Below are 27,652 nucleotides of genomic sequence, written 5' to 3'. Positions count from 1 at the left end.
AAAACAAATATTAACACATCATCAAAATTTTATTCGCCCACCATTACGCGTCTATTTCCAAACTCTCCTTCTTTAAAAACGTTACTTGGACAATTTTTGTTTACAATAAAATAGATCGACTAAGATTAAAACATAGATACCATATAGAAGAAGCAGACTATGATGACAGAGACTTGCAGATTACTGTGTATTGTGGTTTATGTCTTAACTCTGCAGCTCATCAGTGGCTCAACGGCAGCATCAACACCTCCACCTCAAGTAGGCAACTCTTCAACTTCTTGTAATACAACCTGTGGAAGAGTCTCTATACCGTTCCCGTTCGGGATTGGCCGGAAGGAATGCTATCTCAACAGCTGGTTCGAGGTTGTCTGCAAGACCATCAACACTTCCGGATCGTCTGTCACAACCGTTCCATTCCTGTCTAGGCTCAACAGGGAGGTGGTGAACATCTCTTTTCCAATGAATCAGAAGATCTCTGATGGTCTATACGGAGTGGTCCACATCAAAGGTCCAGTGACTTCCTTGGGTTGTACTACTAGTCAAGTATCCGGAAACTCATCCCAGGTTCTGAACGTTACAGGCAGAGAAAGTCCATATTTCATCACAGACGATAACCGGCTCGTGGCGGTTGGCCGCGGTACCAAGGCGTCACTGACAGATATCGAGTCAGAGATCATAGGTTGTGAATCCAGCTACGAAGACAGTAAACGTAATCAACAAATAACAAACTCGATCTGTAATGGTTACAGATGTTTCCAGGCGAGAATACCGTTGGAGCGTCCTCAGGTTATTGGTTTCAGCATGGAGAACTCTAATGGTACATCAGGAGAAGGTTGCAGAGTTGCGTTTTTGAGTAACAGCATGTATTCGCCAGCGAATGTTAGGGAGCCAGAACAGTTTCATTCTGATGGATATGCGGTTGTACAGCTAGGATGGTTCTCCGTATTTGATGCTTCGGATTCTCGCTCTAGTAACTTCTGGGGTTGTTTTAAGTCTACCACAGCTCAATCTTACATGACGAATACTAGCTGCTTTTGCTATAATGGTGATTTCTCTGGGATGAGTTATACCAACTGCTATTGCGCTAGCGGATACATAGGGAACCCATACATTCAATCTGGCTGCACAGGTACATGAACATGATTGTCTTATTTCTTTTGTTTCCGTAAAAGTATATCCATTAGATGAGATCATCATTAATAACTATTGTTCAAAATTGTCTAGACGACGATGCATGCAAAAGTCCTGACATCTGCGGAGAAGGAGAGACTTGTGAAAACGCGCCTGGACTCGGGTACAGGTCCAATCCTAAGCCCAAGATAATCAAGCCAGACAAAACCCCTGTGCTTCAAGGTGAGTGGCCCCTTTTTAACTACAAGCCTGGATAGAGAAATATTATATTTATGTTCAGACTGGATCTAAGATTTAAAGGACTATAAATATTTTTACGTTAACTAGAGATTTTACCGCGCTAAGCGCGGTTTATTTGTTTATAAATTAATGTTTAAAAGATGTAAGTTTTAAATTTTCATACATATAAAAACTTATCTTATATATTGATTATAAATATATCATTCTTTGTGATTAACTATTTTCTATAATTTTTAACCGGTCAAAATTCAGTAATCATAATTTATTTATTTCAAAGTTTACAATTTACAATTTACAATTATAACCTAGTAAAAATACATTGAGAATGTAAAAAAATAAATATCTTTTAAAACTTTTTTTGTTATCCAAAACATTGATAATTTTGAAATAGAGGGAGTATAACTTAAACATAGAAGTTTAAAATAGAGTACTTTTATTATGTGCTATATTATATCATTTATTTGTTTTAATATGATAGTTCAATTTTAAAATGTGTTTGGTATTTATTATTTTGTAAATAAGTGTTTATTATAATACTGTAAAACCTGTGGAAGATTTCATTATAAACGATTTCATGCTTAGATACTACATAAAGTACTTTGGATTGATTATGTGCATTACACATGCAGATATATTTGTCATTAGTATTGTGTATAAAATACACAACCTTGCAATATCGTATGTATGTTAGAGTATAAACATACTTCGATTATTATTTTAGACTCTTAAAGTTAAATATTAAGCAGTTTATGATGGAGGTAGTACACTACAAGAAAACAGGGGGATTCTGATGGCCGAAATCGTCGGAAATTCGTCGGAATCGGTCTATTCCGACGAATTTCCGACGAACCCGTCCGTCGGTATCGTTTCGTCGGAAAAAAAAAATTCGTCGGAATTTCGTCAGAAATTCCGACGACTTTCTGACGAATACCGAGAAACGTCATTCTGACGAACTTCCGACGATATTACGATGCGGCTACACGAGACCAGAGTTCATCGGAAAACTACAATTCCGACGAACGTGGTTCCTCGGTTTATTCCGACGAACTTTGGGCGTCGGAATTTACCGACGGACATCGGTCGTCGGAATATACCGACGAACCACGTTCGTCGGTATATTCCGACGGAAATGAGTTTGTCGGTAAATTCCGACGGATATATGTCCGTCGGTATATTCCGACGACCGTTGTCCGTCGGTATATACCCTTTTTTTTTTACAAATTAATTTTGCATTTTTATATATTTTTTGATATTAATAAATTTAAAAAATTGGAAATTTAAAACTAATAATATTATAAAATTTAAATTCATAAAAACCGAAATAGGAAAAAAACATTCATAAAGTTTAAAATTCATACAAACCGAAATAGAAAAAAAAAACATTCCGAAAGTTTTATAAAGCCGAAATAAACTAAGATGAACTCGAAGACATCAAACGATCTAGCTTCTGCATAATCTCGGTGTTGAACTTCTTCTGGGATGCCAACTCAGCAAGGATAGTGGCATTCTCCGAACGGATAGTGGCATTCTCCGAAAGGATAGTGGTGTTCTGCTCCTCCAATGCCCCAATCCGTTCATCTTTGTCATGTAGCTCCTCGAGAATCATGGGATCGGCATACGGAGCTTGCGAAGAAGATGCCGGATACGAAGAAGCACGACGGGCCAACCCAACTAAACGGCCTCCTTTCCTTTTAGGAACCGCCTACAAAAATATTTAAAGTAAGTAAATATGGACAAGTAAGTAATCGACATTATAAAAAAATATATTAATAAAAAAAATTACCTTTTCAACCATCTCATTTATTTGCAATAGAGACAGGTTGGTTGAAGCTCCCGTGGAGTCGCCGTCATCAGAGAGAGGCTGAGATTGAGAAACTATCTCAGCTTCCACCAAATCAACTACACCTCTGATCACGGGGTCCTGAATTTGACCCGTCGTCTTGTTAGTGTGAGCCACCTTAATGAGTTGGAGACGATCAACGGGATTACCGTCATTTGCTTCGATCTAAAAAAACCGCCATTATTAGCCAAAAAATATATAAAATATTTATTTAAAAAATATAAAGATAAATAATAATAAAAAACTTACAAGTTCATCCTCCTTAGTAGACATGGAGCAAGCGCCGAGGTTGTGCACATACATACCTTTCCCGCCACGATCGCTCTTCCGGTTCCTGGAGTTCCTAGAAGACGTCTCTGCAGTGTCTTCCCTCTCCCAATGAGCTATCAACTGCTCCCACACCCCCCCGTTGATGAACCGTGGCTTCTTGTTCTTCTGCCAAACTGTCTTCCACGCGTTTATCTGCTTTGTGTAAGAGTCCATGGCCTTTTCGTTGAATTTCTTACGGACTGTTTCCGTAAGATCGGAGTGCCAGTTGAACTCTTGCTACAAAACAAACACAATTTAATAAGTAAATATATGTAAAAAAATGTAAAAACTTAAAAAAAATGAAGGGTTACTATACCGCAAACTGACGAAACCACAACTCTCGTTCGTCGGAAGGGATCACACTCCACTTTGGATATCCAAAACGGAGCATGGAGTACATCATCTGGTTGATGCTCCGGCTAATGCCATTTTTCGACTTGGTGAACCTTTAAAAAAAATACAAGTTAGCAAGTTAATTAAAGCAAAAAATATAACGGTACAAATAAAAAAAAATACTAACCAAGTGCTATGGCCTCGTCGTGGGTTGAGTTGGAGAAACGGGAGATGCTCTCGACCTGGTTGTTGAACCAATAGATGAACCGGCATGACCCCCGGATCCTGTTGAGCAGCAGCGTGAGGGGCAGCGTGAGGGGCAGAGGGAGCTGGAGCGGGAATATATGCGGGAACCGAGTCATGAGACGATACCGATGCACGGGAACCGCTCACCGAACTACGTCGAAGACGGGCTGCGGGGCGGGCTTCATCCTCGGCCCTAAAAAAAAAAATTAACCCATCAAACATATTTTCATTTATATATTTACAAAAGGTTTTATAAACGTTTTAAAAAAAACTATTAAACCTTTTATATATATATATATATATATATGTATACAAAATTATAAAAAATTTATAAATATAGAAAAATGTTGTTAAAAATTTATAAATGAAGAAAAATGTTGTTAAATATTTATATTTTAAAAAAAAAAATTTGTTAAATATTTATTAGTGGAAACTTAAAAAAAAATATAAAAAATTTTAAAATTTTAAAATTTTTACTATACATGATTTACATATATATATATATATATGTATACAAAATTATAAAAAATTTATAAATATAGAAAAATGTTGTTAAAATTTATAAATGAAGAAAAATGGTGTTAAATATTTATATTTTTTTCAAAAAAACGTTTTTAAAAATCAAAAAACGTTTTTAAAAATCAAAAAACGTTTTTAAAAATCAAAAAATGTTCCAAAAAAAACTAAAACAACAATCCTAACTTATATATCCTAAACTATCCATTCAATCCTAAAATGTTCAATCAAACAACCTAAAATCCGAGATCAACTTCCAAAACCCTAAACAATTGAAAAAAAAAAAGGTTTGGGATGATTCTTACATGATTTGGGGTTTGGGGAAGAGATAGGAGGGTGAGGAGAGGATTCGCCGGTGAAGAGAGGCCGGAATCGCCGGAGAGTCGCCGAAATCGCCGAAATCGCCGGAGAGTTTTGAGAGAGAGAGGCCGCGGAGATAACGAAGAAGAAAGGAGAAGGGTTTTTATTTCCGTGGATTCCGACGGACACGGGTTCGTCGGTATTCCGTCGGTATATTTAAAATATACCAAATGCCGATTCGCGAAAATTTTCAAGCGGTTTGGTTCTCCCGGGCTAATTGAAATTCCGACGGAACGTGTCCGTCAGTATTTTCCGACGGACACATTCCGTCGGTATATTCCGACGGAATTCCGACGACTTAGTGTTTAGGGTGTTCTTTTCAAGTTTCTAAATGCAAAATCCAAACCTTTGATAATATATATAGTATTTGCATAAAGATTTAACAATAAAAATGTTTTATAACACGATTTTACACAACAATATTTTTTGTAGTGTAAGCTTATATAAATATGATTGTATAAGTACATAATGTTAAGATGAGATGTTATGAAAACAATGATATGCATACATAAATATTTTAATGAGTTGTTATATTTGAACGGTTGCGATCTAATACTATACTAAACACTTATTATGTGTTATTTTCATAGTTTTGGCATCTAAATTTATAGATTTTTATGATTGAAACTTTATAGAAAAACATGTCGTCGGTATTTTCCGACGAAATACCGACGACCTTTCCAATTTTCAATGAAACCCGTTGTCGTCGCTATGTCGTCGGTATATTGCGAGGGATTTCCGACGGACCATTAAAAAAAAAAAAAAAAAAAAAAAAAAATCAGAATCTTCTGAATCTTCATCAAACTCCCCAACCTCGGCTTCCGGCTCTGAATGTACGACAGCATCATGTCCAAACACAGTCAAATTCTCAACGAGTTGAACATTTTCCAAATCTTCAACTGCCTGGGCGTTGCTGGTAGACTCTGGTTGCAATGGTTCATCATCATCAGAAGTTCCATCCACTCGTCCTCTTGGGTTGATTTGCGTTACAGTAACCCATGGATCGTCTCTGTACGTCACCCGAGGGTAACTGATGTAGCACACCTATACATATCAATTATACAAAGTATTAGTTCAATATATAACATTAATTAATTATATTGGTAAAAAATTATGAATATATTGACATACCTGATCAGCTTGCGAACCAAGAATGAAGGGATCATAATATTGAAGTTTCCGCCGCGAATGAACTGATGTAACACCAAACGCATCAATCTTCACTCCTCTATCTGGGGTGGTGTCATACCAATCACAATAGAATACTACACAACGCAATCCAACCATTCCAGGAAATTGGATTTCCAATATTTCTTTTATGTTGCCGTAGTAGACATCGTCACCAGAAGAAGATGAAACACCAGCATCATATGTTGTCTTAGAATGACCTTTCCTTGTGAATGCATATCCTCGCGTACAAAATTTAGGATATGATTTGACCACATAGTTTGGTCCCTGCACAAATTCGCGTATCCAATCATCGAACACAAGACCTCTGGCCAAACCATCATTCACCTATAAAAAAAAACATATATGATTGCAAAATTAATTAGTTTATATATATTAAATTTAAACTAATCATTTGCATAGGGTAATAGGATATATGACTCACATAACTACGAAGCCACGCAGCAAATCCGTTATCTCTAAGTTGTCGAAGCTCATCTTCTGTTGCATGCCTGTGAGTCATACGCAACTCCGCCATATATACACTATATACAAAAATATTATCAATATGAAATAAATTTATTGAATATTAATCTAACAATAAATGAATAAATATTTTTACCTCTCATATTGTAGAACATCTTCACAGTTGGTGAGCAAATATGTTTGCAAATGAGCGTTCTCAGTGTCCGTAAGTCTCCGCTTCGTGAATTTTCCACTAAGTCGTCCTATTTCCTTGAACATGCTTGGGACAGTAACATGATATGTTGCTCTCTCCCCTCTATCATCATGCCGAGCAGGTCTTCGGTGTTTTGTTTGCACTTCTGGTGGAAAATAATTTTCAGCAAAGATTGCAGTTTCTTCATTGATCACCTGTGCCACTATAGATCCTTCCACCCTGCTTTGATTTTTGACCATCTTCTTCAGATGATGCATATAACGCTCAAAAATATACATCCATCTGTACTGCACAGGACCACCAAGTTCCAATTCTCTTGCGAGATGAATAGCAAGATGTTCCATTACATCAAAGAATGATGGAGGAAATATCTTCTCAAGGTTGCACATGCTGACTGGTGCGTTTGTCTTCAAATTATTAATACCCTCTTCAGTCAATACTCTGCTGCATAAGTCACGGAAAAAAACACTAATCCCTGCAATTGCTTCATGAACATTACGTGGCAATAATGCTGAAAAGGCAAACGGAAGGAGGCGCTGCATAATTACATGACAATCATGACTCTTCAAGCCAGTAAACTTTCCTTCGCTTCTATCAACGCAGTTCCCCAAATTTGATGCATATCCGTCAGGAAATTTCACTTTCTCTGTAATCCAATCAAAGAACTCTTCTTTTCTAGCACCATCTAGCCGATAAATGGGAAAAGGGGCCGTACCGTTCTCATCAACGTGAAGTTCAGAACGATCACAAATATCGACTAAATCCAACCTTGACTTCAAATTATCCTTCGTTTTACCTTGGATGTTAAGGACTGTGTTCATCAGATTATCGAAGAAGTTCTTCTCAATATGCATGACATCTAAATTATGCCGCAATAGATGACTCTCCCAATATGGTAGATCCCAGAAAATACTCTTTTTGTGCCAGTTATGTAGCTCTCCAACCGCATTGACTCGAATGTTTTCATGTCCACCTACATCTGGCGTCCTTTCTGCATCAAAATACCTAAACTGCTTCAACAAATCTTTCCCACTAACTTCCTCAGGTGGACCATCAAACACCTGCTTGTTCTTCGTAAACGAAGTCTTACTCCTGCGGTATGGATGATCAGGTGGTAGAAATCGTCTGTGACAGTCAAACCAACACGTTTTCCTTCCGTTCTTTAGTTGGAAAGCATCTGTGTCATCTTGACAATATGGACATGATAGCTTCCCATGTGTTGTCCATCCAGATAACATACCATATGCTGGAAAGTCACTTATTGTCCACATAAGTACTGCCCGCATCTGAAAGTTTTCTTTGCGCGAAACATCGTATGTCTCAAAACCATGCGCCCATAGTTGTTGCAACTCATATATTAGTGGTTGAAGAAACACATCTAGTGATCTTTTAGGATGATCTGGCCCGGGGACTAGAATTGAGAGAAACAAAAACTCTCGTCGCATGCACAAGCTCGGCCGTAAGTTGTACGGTGTCACAATAACTGGCCATAGAGAATACTGCCTTCCATGCTTTCCAAATGGGCTGAAACCATCAGTAGATAATCCAAGATAAACATTTCTTCTCTCTTCCGCAAATTCTGGATATGTTGACTGGAAATGTTTCCAAGCCTTTGCATCTGAAGGATGTCTAATCTCACCATTTGTGGAATGCTCTGCATGCCATCTCATTGCTTTTGCTGTGCGCTCACACTGATACAACCTCTTCAATCTTTCCGTCAAAGGCAAATACCACATTCTTTTGAATGGGATCGGAACTCTTCCCCTCGTCTCCTGATAACGAGGTTTCCCACAAAATTTGCATACATTCCGTGTCTCATCCGCTCTCCAGTAGATCATGCAGTTGTCAATACATACATCTATCACTTCATACGGTAGTTGAAGACCTGCAACAAGTTTCTGAACCTCGTAGTATGAACCCGGTGCAAGGTTATCCTCAGGTAGAATACCTTTGACAAAATCAGTAATCGCATCCATACATTCTTCAGCCAAATTATAGTCTGTCTTAATACCCATTAATCTAGTTGCAGATGATAAGACTGAATGACCATCTCTACAATTTTGATACAAAGGTTGTTTTCCTGCATCCAACATGTCAAAAAATCTCCTAGACTCGGGGTTTGGTTCTTCCCCTCTATAATGATCATGTACCATCTGCTCAGTACCTACACCATAATCTATATCCGTTCTAGATTCTTCTAACCTAATATCAGGCTGAGGTTCACTAACAGGCTGAGGTTCGCTAGTACTACCATATTCATAACCAGTTTCCCCATGAAGGTACCAAACTTTATAATTACGTGAAAACCCTTTCATATACAAATGAGTCCAAACATCAAATTCTTTTATAACCTTATTATTATTGCAAGAAGAGCAGGGACATCTTAACATACCACTTTTTGCATCCGGTTGCTGTTGAACAAGCCTCATGAATTCTCCAATCCCTTGAACGTATTCTTCCGTAAGCAAATTGGTGTTCGGATCCAAATGAGGTTTATCCATCCACGAACGATAATAAACTTCTGAAGACATGATTTTCACGGAATTGTTATGACTAAAGAGAATGAAGAGAGAATGAAGTGTGAATGAGTTGAATGAGGAGGGGTTGTATTTATAGGAAATTGCTTACGGACCTCCGACGACTTTCCGACGAAATTCCGACGGATATAAAGAAGTCCGTCGGAATTCCGTCGGAATTGTCCAATCCCAAACGGCTATACAACGGTCATATGTATTTGTCGGCAACGGTCACATGGTTCGTCGGAATTCCGTCGGAAAATACCGATGGAATTCCGACGACTTTGCTGTTAATCGGAATGTCGTCGAAAAGTCGTCGGAAAATTCCGACGAACCGTATGTCGTCGAAAAGTCGTCGGAAAATTCCGACGAACCGTATGTCGTCGGAATTCCGTCGGAAATGGCCGACGGAATTCCGACGACTTCATTTTTTTGGATTTGGTCGGAAATTTGTCAGTATTCCGTCGCAAATGTCCGACGACCTTGGTGTCAGTCGGAAGCTCCGTCGGAATTCGGAGTATTTTCTTGTGGTGGTATAGCGAGAAGCCAAATGCATAAATTGGTAATGATCTAACCTAAATTGACCTTTACACAAACTTAATTGGTATAATATTATAAATAAAGATGGAAATCTAATAGTATATACATAATAGACTGGAGGTAACAATTAAAGAAAATCTTCGCAATGTAATTTTTTAGATTTAAAAGTTTTTTTTAATAGCCAAAACTTTCTTTTATAAATAGTAATTGCTATTTAATTATTTTTTTTAATTTTTGTCCAAAGTCCTAATTTATTATTAATAAATTAGTTAAATAATTTGTTTTTCATGGCAAAATAAAAATTTGAGATTTAAACTATTGACTGTAGCCACTTGATTTAAACTATTGATTGTAGCCACTGACCCTAGTTTATTATCTTTATTTTTATGGATTTGTTTAGTTTTCCAATAATAAGTTTATTTATTGTTCTCTTTAGATTTCTATTTATATATTCAAATTTTGGTACATTCTAATCATTATTAACAGTTAGAGGTTATTTAGCGTATAGCTAGCCAACCAATTAGTTGTATATGTAGGTATAAGTTTAAGTAGATTTAGAAAATATAATTATAAAAATATGAGATTATATATTTTTTGTTTTGAGAATTTTTTTTACTATTTACAAATTGAAAAGGTAAAACTGTTTTATGGTCGAGTTCTTCATATGTATTTAGTACTGCTTTATTTCGGCTAATTGGAATCTTTTATTTTCTCATTTTTAATACTTGCAAGCCATTTATATAAATTATTTTGATATATATTTTATACATTTAAAATGTAAATAATGTAATATATGTAGCATTGACCATTTTGCATGAGCAAAATCTTTCATAGAAATATGTTTTTGAAGGGTTTTTCTATCTTCGTAACCAAATCAACTATAAAATTTAAATTTTATCTGATGATACTTGTTTATTGAAAATCTTTTTCTGATTGTTGAATTTCACTAACCACCTAATGTTGTTGTGTTTAACATGAATATGTCATATAGCAGTAAAGAGGAAAATTTCAATATAAAATATTCACTAAAACAATTTATTTTATTTGAACGTAAAAGTATTTATTTAATGAATCGTGCATTCTTGAGTTTATGTGGCCTTATACATAAAATATTGGAATTTCTGGAAAAATAAAAATTCAAATTTAGTTGTAAAATATGATGGTTAAAGTCTTAAAAAAAAACTGATTTCTGATTTGAAAATCCATGTCCTTTTTTTCCAGATAACAAAAATAATCCACAACGCTGGTCAGCCACATGTTTTTGTATCCTCTGACATCATAGATGCAAATTTAATAAAAATTATTTACTCAATTTTATATACGATTTGGATGGCCATGAGAAACATAACTCAATTTTAATGCCATAGAACCTTCTCAGCAACAAAACCAAAACCTCAAATGACACTAAACGTGTTTTGAAAAAAAGATCTGCATCTCGAGAAAAGAAACAGGCCATTAATACCTAGTACTCCTTAACTTCCCCCACCACTCCGCTTTCACCTTTTTCACTGAGACACCAGTTTCTTCACTCCCAAGTTTGCTATAAGTATCATTTTGTTTGCCCCTTAGTCTTTCCTCCATAATTTTTTCCCATGTCTTAAACATCTGATTCAACACACAGACACACATTTATATATAGGGATATATGACTATTCTACGGCAAAATTAATGAAAATTAAATCAATGTGCACCTGCTGAAACATATTGATGTTCATGTCGACATGATATTCGTCGGTGTTGAATCTGAGATAACAAATGAGAACCTCTTTGAGTTCTTCCTGGTGGTTGATACCATTCTCTATGATCATCTCGACCACTGCATCTCTAAAATATTTTTGAGGAGCGCTCGACCATTTGGCTACTGCAAAGACTTCCGTTCTCCTCCATCTGCTGCTTCATCGAAAGTTCAAGCTCTCAGTTTAGCCTTCCTTAAATCTTCAATAGCTCTTAACTTTGCATTTCTAGATGCTCTTTGTTAAAAACTCTAACCTTGATGTTTTCTTTCGTTCTAATCAAAGCAATTTTTTTTTGTTTTCTTCTAGTCTTACCTTTCCATTCTAGGGCGAGGAGATCCATACTTGTTAATGACAGAGGCAATTTCAGCAGCAGAAAGCGTCCCGGCCAGGACGCTAACTCCAGGAGCAATCAAAAACGTGTCCTGCAAGCAAAAAATGATTCAAGCATTTTGTCAGAAACTAATCTCAGTCACTAAGGGTTTTTAATGAAATCTTAACCGGTTTGTTGGGGGCAGGAGCAAGCTTCTTTCTATTCTTCTCGAGTGAGGCTAATCTCTGCCTCCTCCTCCTAAGGAAGTTAATCTTGCAACCAGATCTCAGAACTCTAGTGGTACTGTCAAATAAAAATCTACTAATGAGACAGAGACAGGTGGCGATCAACTAAGCACTAAACACAGAAGAAAACATACCCAATGTTTCAACCAACAGAGATCTGACCACATATCTTCTCTACTGTAGCTTCTCCTCTGCGAAATTATGTGGTCTCTTTGGATTTTGTTCGAGAAGCTGTTGGTCACGTCTCTCGCATCTCTACTTATCTTTATTCGCCTGAATCTTTGGCTTCTGATTTGGATCTTGATATCCATGTGGATCTGCTCGCCCTCAAATCCATTGTTCTAGCCTGAGAATCAAAATACGAAGACAAAGTTAAACCAAACCTAAAATGAATTCAAGAAAGTATAAACATAAAATCACATTCAGGTTAGTTAACATATTCACTGGCATATATCTTGACTTTTTGTCGTGTAGCTTCTGAGTTCTCTTATCAAATCTTCAATCAAAAGTTCTGGCCTGATAATCAAAATAAAAAACGTTTAACCCCACTGAAATGGACATGGCTAATCACTCTCAAACTTGATAAAAAAAAAACATAAATCTAAAAACTGCACCTTACAATCAGTGGGGAATGAGTAGGACAATTGATTGTAAATGCCATGTCTACCATAACCGAAGCGAACAGTTTTTAGATAAAATGGACAATCTTTCATACCTGTAGTATCTTTCATACCGGTAATTGGACCGGGATTTAATACTTATCCTCCTCCGCCGTTGAATTAAGAGAGAGATAGAGATGACGGTGGTTGGTGGGATAGATGGCTATGGTCCTCTATCTTCAGATCCGACGTCTCTGTGCTCGGCTACACCTCAACGATCTTATGCCACCGTCGTCTTCCATGGCACACTTCACCTCCACATCTCTTGCCGTGTTGGTTACTCTCAACACAAATCAGAAAGTACTATCAACTATGAAGTAAGGAAGAGAATGAGAAAAGAAAAGGAGAAACAAAATCTGGATCTAGGAATGTCGAGAGACGGAGAAGACGAAGAGAAAGGGGCCGGGATTCATTTTGGAAAAAGTTAGATTTGTCATTGCCTATCTGACGTGGCGGAGAGCTGTTTTTCTATTGGCTGTTTTTTTTGTCTGACGTGGACATCCTCTCTGATGCTCATATAACCCTTTTAATATAGTATAGATATTAATAAAAATGATAAATTGATTTGAGTCAATAGATCTTTAAAAATTAAAATTTAGAGGCAAAATCGGATGTTTCATCCGGTTGTGCGGCCCGGACCGAGCATGCTTATGTTTAACTATATGTGGTTGGTGCAGGCATTCTTATAGGTCTGTTGGGATTACTGTTTATTGTCGGGACATTCGGGTTGTACAAGCTTGTCAAGAAGAGAAGGAAGATCATCCGTAACAAGAAGTTCTTCAAACGTAATGGAGGTTTACTGTTGAACCAACAATTAACTACAAAGGACGGTAATGTAGAGATGTCAAAAATCTTCAGCTCGAAGGAGTTGAAAAAAGCCACTGATAACTTCAGCGAGAACAGGGTGCTTGGACAAGGCGGCCAAGGAACTGTGTATAAGGGAATGCTTGTTGATGGGAGAATTGTTGCAGTTAAAAGATCCAAAGTTGTGGATGAAGATAGGCTTGAGGAGTTCATCAACGAGGTCGTCCTTCTCTCACAGATTAACCACAGGAACATCGTGAAACTCTTGGGATGTTGTCTTGAGACGGAAGTACCAGTCTTGGTTTACGAATATATTCCCAATGGAGATCTATTCAAGCGCTTACATGACGAGTCAGATGATTACATAATGACTTGGGAAGTGCGTCTTCGCATAGCTATAGAGATGGCGGGTGCACTTTCATACATGCACTCAGCTGCATCTTTTCCAATATACCACAGAGATATCAAGACTACCAATATACTGTTAGATGAGAAATACGGAGCCAAAGTATCTGATTTCGGAACCTCGAGATCGGTAACCGTTGATCAAACTCACTTGACAACATTAGTTGCAGGCACTTTTGGGTATATGGATCCAGAGTACTTCCTTTCAAGCCAATACACTGACAAGAGTGATGTATACAGCTTCGGGGTTGTATTAGTGGAGCTCATTACGGAGAGAAACCATTGTACCGTGCCGGGTCTGAAGAAGGAATAGGCTTGGCGGCTCATTTCATGGACGTCATGAAACGAAACAGAGTGGTTGACATCATTGATGATCGAATCAAAGACGAAAGCAAGTTGGACCAAGTGGTGGCAGTTGCAAAAATCGCTCGAAGTTGTCTAAGCAGGAAGGGGAGCAAGCGGCCAAACATGAAGGAAGTTTCAATCGAGCTAGAGAAGATTCGTTCATCATCTTATGATTCAGAGATTCATATTGAGGACGAGGATGAGGAAAAGGATGATCAAGCCATGTCGTTCAACACTGATGAGACTAGGGATGTTGGTATGACTGCTCCAGCCATGTTTAATAATGCATCCCCCACGTCTGACGTTGACCCATTGGTTCCTATACGAACATGGTAGTGATGGGAGGGGCATGACTACACTACCTATGTTATCTTTCTTTCTTTTTGTGGTAACATGTTAAGTACATATTTCGATTATGAAACTCTAGTATTTCATCATTTAAAAATAATTTCCACGAATTTCACTAAAAAGCAAGTAAAACGAATGCTTTGTGGAATTTCAGCTTTGGCTGATAACATATTAAGGATATGAGTAGTAAAAAAAAACTTAAATCACAGCCGATCCTAGGATTGGGCATAAAATCAGTAGTCCAAAATTTGAACCGAACCCGAATTGAAAACTCGATCTGAAATGAAAAAAAAAACGAATGGATTTTGTAGGGTGTTAAAAACATATATGAACCCAAAGTGTTATTAACCGAACCCAAACGAATAATCCGAAAAACCTAAAAAAACCCAAATATCCAAAAAATATCCAAAGAAATTGATTCGAATGTCTAAATTAATATACAATATAAATATTTGAACCATAAATATGTATGTCAAATATTCAATTTCATATTTATTTTTGATATGATATAACAATAAGTATTTAAATTTAAATAAGTATCTTAAATGCTCAATTCTATATAAATAAGTATATATATATATACTTATTTAAATTTAAGTATTTAAATATAAATGTTTTTATTTTAAATTTTAGATTTAATTTGGGGTATATCCGAACCGACCCGATATAACCCGAATTCAAATGATATATGGTTGCTTTATGGATTGTAGAATGTGATACAAAACCGATCCAAAACCAAAAGACCAATACGTTATATCCGATCATGTTCCATACGTACAGATTTCCTAGTATAGGCTTAGGACGTGTTAAAAAAAATCAGAATCCAAAAAATCTGATTCGAACTGAACGAATACCCGAAGAGACAGGCCTAGCCAATCTTATGTGTTATGATGATGCTATTGTGTTAAAGAGAATTCGATGTTAAGAGTTATGGTGTTTGTGCAAAGATACTACTAGTTTAGGAAACTAGATATTATTTTTTGTAACGTCTGGAGACGATGGTAAATACACAGACAATGATCTTTCTATTGTCACAAGGTCTTTTGAGAACCTGTTGCAAAGTTTCCTTTGAAATTTTGCTAAAACATGGGGTTTCCTACTTTTCAAGTGAAAATAATTTTCTAAAATCTTGAAATTCTAATAATAGATTCTTCAAAACAAAAACTACTCTAGAGTCTAGAAAAACTGTTGGACATAGTCCAATAAAATACCCTTGTCAAATGGTTCTCTTGTTTCATTGGTGGAAAACCAAACAAAAACTCAACTCGTTTATGCCTTAGAGCATATGCAATGGTCATCCCCCAAGGGGAGTCCTTACTATTTTTTTATTATTAATTTTTTTTTTTTAAATTGTTAAGGATTTATATTAAGAAGCTCGCAATGGTGATATCCGATCAGAAGTCCTTGGAGAAATTTTTTTTTTTTTTTTTTAAATGAAAAATTATTGTAAATTATTAGAAGTTAAAATATTACAATACATAGAATTTTTTTAAAAAAAGATACAATGATAAAACTTAAAATACACTAATTATTAATCTTCCTCACCAAATTTGTTCCAAATATTTTCGATTAAATCATTCTTCAATCGTTCATGTATTTGCCTATCACGAAGATCATTCCGATTGGGAAACATATTATTCAGATTTGTAGGCCTCTCGGTTTCGACCTCTGAACTTCTGGTGACGTCTCCTTCTGCAAATTCTGAAATATCGTAACGAATGTATCCATCTCGTTCATTTTCGACTATCATATTGTGTAGTATGATACATGCTCTCATAATCTTCCCTATCTTTGCCTTGTTCATTGAAAGAGCCGGGTTTTTCACAATCGCAAATCGGGCTTGTAGAACTCCAAAAGCCCGCTCCACATCTTTACGGGTTGCTTCTTGAACTTTAGCAAATAACTCTTGTTTAGGAGTTTGGGGGAGTGTGATAGATTGGATAAATGTTGACCATTTTGGATATATCCCGTCTGTGAGGTAGTACGCCAATTTATACGGATGCCCGTTGACCACGTACTTTACCCTGGGGGCACGACCTTCTAAAATGTCATCAAAAACAGGAGACCGATCGAGGACATTGAGATCGTTTAAGGTACCTGGAGGACCAAAAAAGGCGTTCCATATCCAAAGATCTTGTGAAGCTACAGCCTCTAATACAATTGTCGGTTTTCCTGATCCACGTGTGTATTGTCCTTTCCAAGCGGTCGGGCAATTTTTCCACTCCCAATGCATACAGTCAATGCTCCCGACCATCCCATGAAACCCGCGTGTCTCTCCAATATCGAGAAGTCGTCGAAGATCCGCCGGTGTGGGTCTTCGTAGATACTCATCTCCAAACAACTGGATGATTCCATCAGTGAACTTATGTAAAAACAAAAGTGCAGTGCTCTCACCAATTCGGAGATACTCGTCAACCGCATCAGCTGCAGAACCATAAGCAAGCTGACGAATTACTGCCGTACATTTTTGAAGCGGTGTATGACCAAACCTCCCGGTTGCATCTTGTCTATGTTGAAAGAACGGAATGTTCTCTGAGAGTTCATAGACAATACGTATGAATAAATCCTTATTCATGCGAAAACGCCATCTGAACTGTGCCGAGTATGTCGCGTCTACGCTGAAGTAGTCATTCCATAAACGGTTATGGCCTCCTTCACGATATCGTTCTACATAAGCACGTCTCCGTCGATTATTTGGTTGGGGCTCCACAATATCATTGTATGTATCTTCGACGATTTGGTCGATAATATCATCCAATCTTTCGTCGACATCATCAGATGATGATGATGATGACATTAGTAGATATTCCTACGGTCAAAAAATATTATTATTTTCATTTGATCAAAAAGTATACTAAGAAGTAATTTAATGAATTATTTTGACTTTACATACCATACTACAAGTTTACAATTTTAATGAAATATTTTGGCTTTACATACCATAGTATATTTCTGTACATGAAAGTTTCAGTTATTACATACCATACTACAAGTTTTAGTTGTAAAATGGAAAGAATAGATGTGAATAAATTTTCTTAAAATAACTATATTACAAGTTCTCAAGATTAATAAAAGCTAACTATATACTTATATACTCTCTTACAATTACAAACAAGAGTTTACAAAAGCTAATACTCATTTACAAAAACAAGAGATTACAGAATAATACTCAAGATTAATAAAAGAACTATACTCTCTAACAAACAAGAATTTTTAAATCTGTGTAAACAACAATTAGATAATAACAGAAGTAAGGTATACTGAGAGGAAACATGTAACTTCGTAAATCAATTGCATTGCAAGAAACATGTAACTTCGTATATCAACTTGATTAAGCAAGAAACAAGTGCATGAAAAATAAATTCAAGCTTAAACAACAAGAACCATAGTTAAAGAGTAAACCTGAGTAGAGAGCTATTACAAGAGTAGAAGGAGATCTTGGTTCACAAATATTACAAAGCTTTCTGATGTTTAGTACAATGAGAAACATAGAGAGCTATTACATGGCCGAGTACTTATAGTACCTAAAAGTGGAAAAAAACTACCCCGTCACTTGTGAGCTGGAGCTACAATCCAAAATGCTCTCACTACTCCAAATGTATCTGTGACTACTTCATCTTGCTAAAGACCAAAACACTTAGACGCCCGTGACTACTTCACCTAACCTGTAACAACATATTAAAAACATGTTAGCTTAGCTGTAAAACAACATGAAACAACATATTACACAGGGACTACTAGGCAACCTCAATCAACACAGAGTTCACATCATATCATTTCAGACATTAGCTTCAGTTTAAGTGATGTTTCGATATCAGATAAAGGCTCTTTCTTCGCCAGCAAGCGATCAAGGAGTTTGTTTTTTGAAAGTTTTTCCTTAAGTTCTAACACGTTTTGAAGCTTCGACAGCTCTTCTTCTTTACCACTCTTCTTCTTCTTCTTACTGCCACCTTTCGCAGCCTTTACCCCGATTGGTCTCTCCTCTGGATCTCCCACGTCTGCTTCTTCTGTATCAACCTCCAAGACGGACCTCCGCTTTTCCTTTCCACCTTCCTTAGCCACATAAATCGAGGCCCATTTCTGGTCGTGCCTCAGCTCCCTCCAGCAGTGATCAAGTGTGAACTTGTAACCATACTTCGTGAAGAATATATCTAATGCAGCTTTCATCAGATCATCATCATTTTCCCCACTTTTCTGCGCCCTCAAAGCTGCATCATAGCATCCAGTAAACCTGCATACTTCCCCGTTGATCCTACTCCACCTCTGTTTGCAAGAGGTAATCTCTCGCGCTGTTTGACCAACGAGCAGAGGGCTTGCGTTGTAGTACTCTACAATACGCTTCCAGAAAGCCCCAACTCTCTGCTCGTTGCCAATGATAGGATCCTTACTGGTGTTAAGCCAAGCACCAATAAGGATCTTATCTTCTCTAGGAGAATATTTCCTCCTCTCAGCAGGAACTTGGCTAGGAGACTCAGCAGGGACTTGGCTAGGAGACTGAGCAGGAACTTCAGACCCGAACCAATAAGGTTCGGGTGATTCAAGGTCTATAGGTATTTGACTATGCAGAAGGTTTGTGAAACCATCCATCTCTCTAGTTTTTATTCTGTGTTACTCTAGTAGTTACACAGAGGCTTAAGTAAGCCATGTTTATTTATTATACAATTAAAGTTGAGCAGTTAGGAAGATACGAAGCAAACTACAAGCATTTAACAACAATCAAATCCTAAGTACTATACTAGCAAACAGAGGTGATGATAGGAAGCATACTAGCCTATTTAAAACCAATCAAATCAAACGGGTTGGAAAGACATAAAGTTATTCAGTAGCATTTATTATTACAGTCCTAATTTTTATTCTACCACCAAACACCATTCAAACCATTCTAACAATATGAATTTCTTTTGAAGAGAAAATCCAAAGTGAAGTGATTAAAACCATAGTACCTGACTTATTTGGCCACTCGTGAGGTGATAGAATAGTCCTGTTTGAAGCCTTTGAAGGAACTCCTGCAAAAACATAAGATAATGCAGTCAAATGTTGTAAAACCATCGATTAATCTATATATTAATTCCAATGAACTCTAAAACTTACCACGTAGAACGAAGAATAGCAAAGCTATCACCACTAGTACGCATACCATTAGCTTAACTCGTGCTAAATCATTTCCTAACTCGTGCACACTCTTCTCTAGCAGCAGCAGCTTCTGCTCTCTCTCTGTACCTTCTTCATTAAGCCGCCTTAGCTGCGTCTGAAAATCCCTCATCCCCTCCTGAACCGCTTTCTCTATATCGAAGCTACTCTCTGCCTCATCCGCCGTTGCACGTTCCGCGTACAACCGAGCTTCATCCGCGTACAACTGAGCTTCTTCTTCGAGAAGTGAGGTTACGTCCACCTCCGCGGATGATGAGGACGGCTGGCTGTAGCTATATTGTCCCATTCTCGTTAACCTCGACCATAAGAGAGAAACAAGGAGCACAAATTAGCAACGATCTTCATAAAGAGAAAGACACACAAACATATCGACAAAGACACACAAAATCGAGAAGAAACGAATTGAATTCCAATGAATCCTTTATCTAACCAAAATCGAGAAGAAACAAAATGAACAAAGTGATTGAAACGATTTAAACCAAACCCCCCCCCCTTTCGTTTTATACCAAAATCGTATTCAAACCCTAATTTTGAAACGAAAAATCCCAAAATCGAAAAAACCGAACCCTAGATTGAGAGGAAAAGAAGAAGCAGAGACTCTAGATCGATGAAAATAGCAGACAAGCCTTCGATTGAAACGATTTAAACCAAAACCCCCATTTCGTTTTATACCAAAATCGTATTCAAACCCTAATTTTGAAACGAAAAAACCCCAAATCGAAAAACCGAACCCTAGACTGAGAGAAAAAGAAGAAGCAGAGACTCTAGATCGATGAAAATAGCAGACAAGCCTTCGATTTACCTTCAGGATCCGAGGGAGACCAATCGCGATGGTGGGTTTACCAAATCGCCGTCGAGAGTCGAGAGCGTCGAGAGGAAATTTTGTTTTCTTTCCTTCGGTCGAATGACCTATTTTTTCTCAACACCTTCTAACCCAATCTCGCCTCATCCACTCATCTTTCGCCACGTCCCCCAAGGATCGAGTCCGTCAACATGCTAATCACGGACCAATCCTTAATGTTATTAGCATTAATAATCATATTATATTACTATTTTTTTGACGGATTCGTGTGACGGATTCGGAGTCATCCTCTGTTGCACGTGCTCTTAGCCATTTGATTTCATGAATGATAGATCCTTTGAATTAATAATTTACTAAGTCTCCGGTCAACTAAAGCGTCCATCTTGAAAATTTCATTATACCTCTTCTGTATAGTCACATCTATGCTCTTCATCGTTGGGTCATCAGCAAGAACACATCCAGATCTTTGTAATAGAGTCTGCGGAGGAATAGAAATCCCGTTCCCGTTCGGTATTGATGGGAACGACTGCTATTTAAACCCGTGGTACGAGGTTGTCTGTAACAGCTCTGTTCCATTCCTCTCACGAATCAACAGGGAAGTGGTGAACATCTCTCTTCAAAATGGAGTTCTTCTCATTAAAGACTATGTGAGTTCCTCTGGTTGTTCTCGTAGCAGGCAAGGACCAGGAAACTCACAGCCTTTGAACATCTCGGGCCAAGGCAGCCCCTTCTTCTTGACAGACACAAACCACCTCGTTGCGGTTGGTTGCAACACTAGAGCCGTTATGACGGACATCCAGCCGCAGATAATCGGTTGCGAGACGAGCTGTAACGAGACAAACAGCCGAATCTGCCAGACGAGGATACCTGAATGGCAGCCCCAAGTAGCCGGTGTGAGTTTAGAGAATCACGAAGGTGGCAACACAACAGGAGTAGGAGGATGCAGAGCTGCGTTTTTGACGAGCGAGAAAGTGAATGTTCCCGAGCCAGAAAAGTTTGATGCTGATGGATACGCTGCAGTAGAGCTAGGATGGCATTACGATACTGCTTCAGCACCTCATGTTGAGAGTCTTTCACGTTGCCAAAATGTGACCGCCATGGGTGGTACCATTTTTAATACGAGTTGTTACTGCTCATACGGTTACTTCTCCGGGTTCAGCTACGCGGACTGCTTTTGTGACTCAAATTACCCAGGGAACCCATACCATCAAGATGGATGTATACGTACGTGAGTTTGTGTTCTTATGGTGGGCTGATAATTAGATCGTTACTAATATGAGTCAATTTTGTAGTGATTGATAGATGTAAGGAAGAAGGACGCTACAAATGTGGTAAAGATGAAATCTGTGTTAATTTACGTACATCAACCAAATGCGTGCCGAAGCAGCGCAAGTCCAACCCGGTGATTAAAGGTGAGTCCAAGTAGCAGTATGTATAAGTCCAGAACTAAGAAAAAAAGTTAGTGTACTAGATGTGTGTATTTGTTGTTGCAACTTGCAGGTGTTCTAATAGGTTTGGCACTGTTGTTTTTCGTCATGGGAGTTTTTGGGTTGTACAGGTTCCTCAAGAACCAGAAGAGGATCTACCAAAGCAAGATGTTTTTTAGACGTAATGGAGGTTTGCTGTTGAAACAACAGTTAGCTAGAAAGGAAGGAACCGTAGAGATGTCCAAGATATTTACCTCCAAAGAGTTAGAGAAAGCCACTGATAACTTTTAACAAGAACAGGATTCTTGGGCAAGGAGGTCAAGGTACTGTGTACAAAGGAATGTTGGTAGATGGGAGAATCGTTGCTGTGAAGAGGTCCAAAGTCGTGGACGAAGACAAAGTAGAGGAGTTCATCAACGAGGTTGTTGTTCTGTCACAGATCAATCACAGAAACATTGTGAAGCTCTTAGGCTGTTGTCTCGAGACGAAAGTTCCAATCTTGGTATATGAGTTTGTTCCAAACGGGGATCTCTTCAAGCTTCTTCATGGTGAATCTGATGATTACAAGATGACATGGGAGGTGCGTCTTCATATTGCGATAGAGATTGCAGGAGCACTTTCATACTTGCACTTAGCTGCATCTTTCCCCATATACCATAGAGATATCAAGACTACCAATATACTATTGGATGAGAAGCATCAGGCCAAGGTGTCTGATTTCGGAACTTCAAGATCGTTAACCACAGATCAAACTCACTTGACAACTCAAGTTGCTGGTACTTTTGGGTACGTAGATCCAGAATACTTTCAAACAAACAAGTTTACGGACAAAAGTGATGTGTACAGTTTTGGAGTTGTCCTTGTGGAGCTCTTAACAGGAGAAAACCCGTCCACTCGAGTCCGGTCCGAAGAAAAAACCAGGGGTTTTGCAGCTCATTTTGTTGAGGCCGTGAAAGAGAAGAGAGTTCTTGACATAGTTGATGATCGGATCAAAGATGAATGTGACTTGGACCAAGTGATGTTGATGGCAAAACTAGCTACAGGGTGTTTAAACCGAAAAGGGAAGAAAAGGCCAAACATGAGAGAAGTTTCAATCGAGCTAGAGAAGATTCGTTCATCAACTTATGATTCAGAGATTCATATTGAGGAGGACGATGATGATGAAGAGGATCAAGCCATGTCATTCAACATTGATGAGCCTTGGGATGTTGTTATGACTGCTCCAGCCTCCTTGTTTGATAATGCATCCCCTACTTCGGATGCCGCTGGTTCCCCAACGAACATGGTGATAATCGACCTAAAAACTGCATTGTATACCCTTCATCATGAAAAATAATAATGTTTCTTATGATTATATATATATGTTATACGCACAAATTGCATTATATAGTTTCAAGAAAAAAGATTATGGCAAGTATTTTCTGCTCTAACGTCATCAAATGTATTGTATCTTCGGCCTGCTTCTCTCTCTGAGAAGAGCACTCTGTTCTCACAACAGAGAGGTAGCTCTTCTTCTTATGAGGACGAAGATGATCAAGCCATGGAACTCAAAATAAACGAGACCGTGGACGTTGGTGCGACTGCTGCAGCATCTACGTATAGTAACACATCCCCGAAACCTAATGTTGAGCCTCTGGATCCTCTACAAACATGGTGATCAACTTCTCGAAACACTGCAGATATATCCTCTCATCTCATAAAAGAAAATGCTTTGATCTTTTCAATTATGATATGTCTCAGGTTTTTTCACCATGTAATAATAATAATAATACACACAAATGGCATTGTACAATCAATTTTTAAAAATTAATGTTGGAGATCAATAAGAATAAGGTGGGGTTTCAGCTTTGGCTCCATGACAACTCTAGAAGAATTTGAGTTTCCCTTTAGAGATAGCTTGGACATGTTGAAATTGACACACTGCCTTGTCTTTCCCGGTCAAGCCATAGCACGAGGAGTGTCTACAACCTAAAGTAACAGCGAAGTATAGATAAACAGTGCAAAGGAAGGCCAAAAGAAGCAAAGCTGTTAAAAGATATCGATGCCCGTTGATAACGGTGGAGCAGCTGCCCAAATCTTCCCACTGCTTCTTTAGAGACTGGTGTCTCCTTAATGGTGAAGATACAATCCCATCAAGAACCATGGTTTTGATATAACCAAACCTGCAAATTTGGCACACAGTGTGTCATTCACATTCCACAAATGCATTTACCTACGATCTGACTCTTGCAACATCCGAAGGGTGTTTGCGAACAAAACATATGTAGCAGTTACACCATTTTGTTAGACATCTAAATTTTTGATAGAACCTTCATTTTAGCATGTCTACAACTTATTTCACAAACTTGGACTGCAACAAGATGGTTGGTGTTGGAAACGTTCAGAAAAGCCTCTGCTTTCCGCTAGACGGGAAAACAGAATACAAGGAAGAGAAAGCGCAGAAGAAGCCAGTGACTTACTCATACCCATTCTTTCACATCATATTTTCTCTCACGAGCATGTATGTACTCTGCAATGCTCTCAGCTGGTTGGTCAATCTCGGTGGGTGAAAGTGGAAATCTGGTCGATACCGAGTGCTCGTCTGTGTGGGTCTTCTTTAGCTTCGCTCTAATACATCTACAAGTTCTATATAGATTCGCTCTAGATAGTTACCAAAGCTACAAATGCAACTTCTTTTGTTACAATTAACGTAACTTCTACTCACTGTACCATTTGACAAGCAAAGTTCTCCTGTTCCATTTGTTATGTGATATGCTAACGCTAATCTTCAGCCCTGTATTATAGTAACTGGGATAAGAAACCTTCAGAACACCTCTTTGGACCAACTTGGCGAAGATTCAGACAAGATTACGTACACGATCCTGGTTCTTTGTTTTTTTAGTCTTCAAAGACGCAAGGAAACAAACTTTTTTCAGGACAGGTTATTTTCAAAGGTGGGACCATCTGGAGATCAGTTAAGATGAAACCTCCTAGATCACCTAATAAGGACAGCTAATATGAAAAAAAAAACAACTTCAAATTTTCTAACTGATAGGACAAGAACCAGACGTTTGCTCGTTGGATACGCATACTTTTCACGAATAAAAGTCTGGGCTTTTTTTAACAAAATGTCAAACGTTTTACCGTTATTTGGCTTCTCATACGTGTACAAAGCTCAAACAAGTTTCAGATCAATGATCTGCGACTATCTACTAAAGTGTCACGTACCGTCAAGGCTCTATATCACTTTTAGCTCTCTCAGCCACTGGGTGTGGAGTTGACACGGATCAGGTTTCCCTTCTACAATCGCCTTCTCGGAGAGCGAATAAAACCAACCATTCCTCCATTTAAACTGCAGTAATAATAATAAAACTAGCTGAGACACAAGATACTAGTCCACACAAGGACTTAAGAGGTGAGATCAATATGTATATGTATACTTCTTTAACAGCGGTTGGGAAATGAGCAACAGCGCGAGAATAAGCACATAGTCTCTCCACCATGTTGTCTTCAAACGTTAGTCCCTTTTCTGCAGCAGCAGCTGCTGCGAGTTCTTGGATGAGTCTCGACACCTGAACTTATAAATTAATTAGAAGTTAGACGTGAACAACGATTTTCTGAATGCTAAAACAAGAACAGAGGGATGGAGACTTTTGTACTTCGTCTCTGTATTCTTTCTCCACAATGCCAACACTTGCACCTGGATGACGAGCTCCAACAAGCATAAACGCACAAATCCAAATGAGTTTCTCCAACATTTGCTTCTCAAAAGCTTCTTTCTCAAGTACCTAACCACGGAAAGACACACGTAAGTAGTCTTGTTTTCTTTTGTTATAGAGTAAAAACAAGTTTTGATTCACGTAACCTTGCAAGAGAGGCCACCAGATTGAAGTCTTGCAGCTACATCCGAAGCCGATTTGCCATAAGCAGCGGTTAACCCTTCTGGGTTAGTGTCAGTTATTCCATCCACAGGAGGCTCACCAATCTTCGAAACAGCAAAATAAGCCAACACTTGGTCTGCATCACCCAAACCTTTGCTCTCAAACCACGGCTCCATCATTCCGTTTTGGAAGAACACCAAATCTGATTATTTACACAGAGCACAACATAATCATTATCTCCCAGAAAACATCTGGCAATTTGATTCACTCAAGAATCTTTAAGAGTAGAGAGAAAGTTTATACCTTTCCATCTAGACTGAGGAGTAGCATCAAGAACAGCATCGAGATCATCATTTCTAGTACAAACCAAAATGGGTCCTTCGAAATCAACCGGGACTGCTTCTCCTCTCTTCACCAACAAATCACCGCCACTACCCATTTCCTGCAACGCCCTTCCGACTCTTCCCCCACCCACGATCACAGCAGGAGCCACCTTTTTAGCAGAGGCGGCCATAGCCATTGGCACGGCGAGTCTTGCGCTTGGAGCTGATGGTTTAAGAGATTTAGAACGACGGAGAAGAGAGAAACGAGTCGAAACAGAGGAGATAGCAAACAGAGTGGTGGTGGCTTTAGCCATTGAAAGGATGATAATGGGCTTCGGCGAAGTTGTGGCCTCTCATGGTTTTGGACTATTTCGTAAACAGTGATGGTTTATTAGCCACTCGATGAGTCGAGGCTCTGACCCACTATAGCTTATCGGCTTTGGTTGATTCGCGAAGCTGAAAACAACATGACATGCGGTTTGATAAAACCAAAACGGCAAGTAGTTCGATGGTTTGAGTATGTTTTTTAGTCAAAGGCTTCAATTTAGACAATTTCTCGATTTGTGCATGTCATCCTAGCGGATGGGCCATGCTAATCTTTTCTGTAATGATCTAATTTTATCAGATGTGCCCGAAGAGACTAAGTATCTTTCTAAACACGGAGATGCTCAAATCGGGTCTAACCCGTTCAGATGCATATCAACCTATTCATTGCACGTCTCTGCAACATGCAACTGCGATCTATAATCTACGAATAGCCAAAGTTGTTTTGCTGTTGTGAAATTGATCATGTTACATATCGTAAGTGTTGAATCCTAGATTCGATAATCAGGTCTAGAAATCTTCATTCAAACGATAAAGTAGTGTTTTGGGGGCAAAAGTTTTGAAGTGTACTGCTAGGCGCCGCGCCATTTTTTCCTGACACTCAGTTGCGTGTTCAGGTCGTCCTGACGAACATGTAAACCAACTGACCCTTGGTGAAATGGGTTGGGCTCTTGCTGGGCCGTTTTTCTTTTCTTCTTGATTGCTATTGGACAATAATCAGGGCACATATCCAACAACGACAAGTAATAAGATACTATAACTTACTTGTGCCCTGCGCGGATGTCTGATTTAATTTGTGTTTAATATAAAATCATAAACCGTTGGTTTTATAAAAAAAAATCAATGTATATTTTTTATGTTTTGTAGTTTACATATATAGAGTAGAGAATATTATTTTATAATATAGATGTTTGATAATAAATTTTTTTCTTTGTACATAATATTATATTTTTATTATAATTTAATACAATTTGATGTAATTGTATTGTTCATATATTAACATGTTGTTCTCTTTTGTTAATTTATTTTCAAATGA

General features: G+C 38.1%; 5 protein-coding genes, 1 long non-coding RNA gene, 1 other non-coding gene and 1 pseudogene across 8 annotated transcripts; 2 read left to right on the top strand and 6 right to left on the bottom strand.

Moving 5' to 3' along the window:
- Nucleotides 1-31: 31 nt before the first annotated feature.
- Nucleotides 32-14,839, top strand: LOC106395522 (annotated as a pseudogene).
- Nucleotides 9,781-13,153, bottom strand: LOC106395523. The gene is made up of 4 exons (XR_007323787.1): nucleotides 12,112-13,153; nucleotides 11,926-12,035; nucleotides 11,569-11,767; nucleotides 9,781-11,482 (listed from the first exon to the last, which is right to left on the bottom strand). It is a non-coding gene; the product is annotated as an uncharacterized LOC106395523 (long non-coding RNA).
- Nucleotides 14,840-16,367: 1,528 nt separating the features above from the next.
- On the bottom strand, nucleotides 16,368-17,526 carry LOC106422532. The gene is made up of 3 exons (XM_048757171.1): nucleotides 16,965-17,526; nucleotides 16,525-16,766; nucleotides 16,368-16,430 (listed from the first exon to the last, which is right to left on the bottom strand). Exons 1-3 carry the CDS (start codon nucleotides 17,524-17,526, stop codon nucleotides 16,368-16,370), a joined length of 867 nt encoding a protein of 288 aa, XP_048613128.1.
- An 840-nt stretch (nucleotides 17,527-18,366) lies between these two features.
- Nucleotides 18,367-19,316, bottom strand: LOC106363505 (glutathione S-transferase T3-like). The gene is made up of 2 exons (XM_013803232.2): nucleotides 18,514-19,316; nucleotides 18,367-18,394 (listed from the first exon to the last, which is right to left on the bottom strand). Exons 1-2 carry the CDS (start codon nucleotides 19,314-19,316, stop codon nucleotides 18,367-18,369), a joined length of 831 nt encoding a protein of 276 aa, XP_013658686.2.
- A 1,721-nt stretch (nucleotides 19,317-21,037) lies between these two features.
- On the top strand, nucleotides 21,038-23,413 carry LOC106392721 (wall-associated receptor kinase-like 2). Its single transcript, XM_048758169.1, is given in 5 exon segments — nucleotides 21,038-21,906; nucleotides 21,975-22,094; nucleotides 22,183-22,394; nucleotides 22,396-23,369; nucleotides 23,371-23,413. Coding segments are annotated over 5 exon segments (2,136 nt in total). The 5' UTR covers nucleotides 21,038-21,104; the 3' UTR covers nucleotides 23,399-23,413.
- Nucleotides 23,414-23,801: 388 nt separating this feature from the next.
- Nucleotides 23,802-24,942, bottom strand: LOC106396689. Of its 2 annotated transcripts, none has more exons than XM_013837156.3 (2): nucleotides 24,569-24,942; nucleotides 23,802-24,271 (listed from the first exon to the last, which is right to left on the bottom strand). In XM_013837156.3, exon 2 carries the CDS (start codon nucleotides 24,250-24,252, stop codon nucleotides 23,974-23,976), a length of 279 nt encoding a protein of 92 aa, XP_013692610.2. In that variant the 5' UTR covers nucleotides 24,253-24,271; nucleotides 24,569-24,942; the 3' UTR covers nucleotides 23,802-23,973. The 2 variants fall into 2 exon arrangements, with proteins under 2 accessions (XP_013692610.2, XP_013692611.2); XM_013837157.3 differs by having other exon boundaries at nucleotides 24,575-24,942.
- Nucleotides 24,943-25,158: 216 nt separating this feature from the next.
- Nucleotides 25,159-26,688, bottom strand: LOC106396660. Its single transcript, XM_013837121.2, has 5 exons — nucleotides 26,273-26,688; nucleotides 25,954-26,171; nucleotides 25,748-25,876; nucleotides 25,529-25,660; nucleotides 25,159-25,440 (listed from the first exon to the last, which is right to left on the bottom strand). Exons 1-5 carry the CDS (start codon nucleotides 26,604-26,606, stop codon nucleotides 25,327-25,329), a joined length of 927 nt encoding a protein of 308 aa, XP_013692575.1. The 5' UTR covers nucleotides 26,607-26,688; the 3' UTR covers nucleotides 25,159-25,326.
- A 142-nt stretch (nucleotides 26,689-26,830) lies between these two features.
- Nucleotides 26,831-26,933, bottom strand: LOC125588195. Its single transcript, XR_007324587.1, has one exon. It is a non-coding gene; the product is annotated as a U6 spliceosomal RNA (small nuclear RNA).
- Nucleotides 26,934-27,652: the final 719 nt, after the last annotated feature.

Source organism: Brassica napus, chromosome C5, assembly GCF_020379485.1.
Source record: "Brassica napus cultivar Da-Ae chromosome C5, Da-Ae, whole genome shotgun sequence".
In the NCBI taxonomy this organism is placed as follows: Eukaryota; Viridiplantae; Streptophyta; class Magnoliopsida; order Brassicales; family Brassicaceae; genus Brassica; species Brassica napus.
Note: the sequence above shows the minus strand (reverse complement) of the source record. Positions and strands in the feature narration are given on the sequence as shown.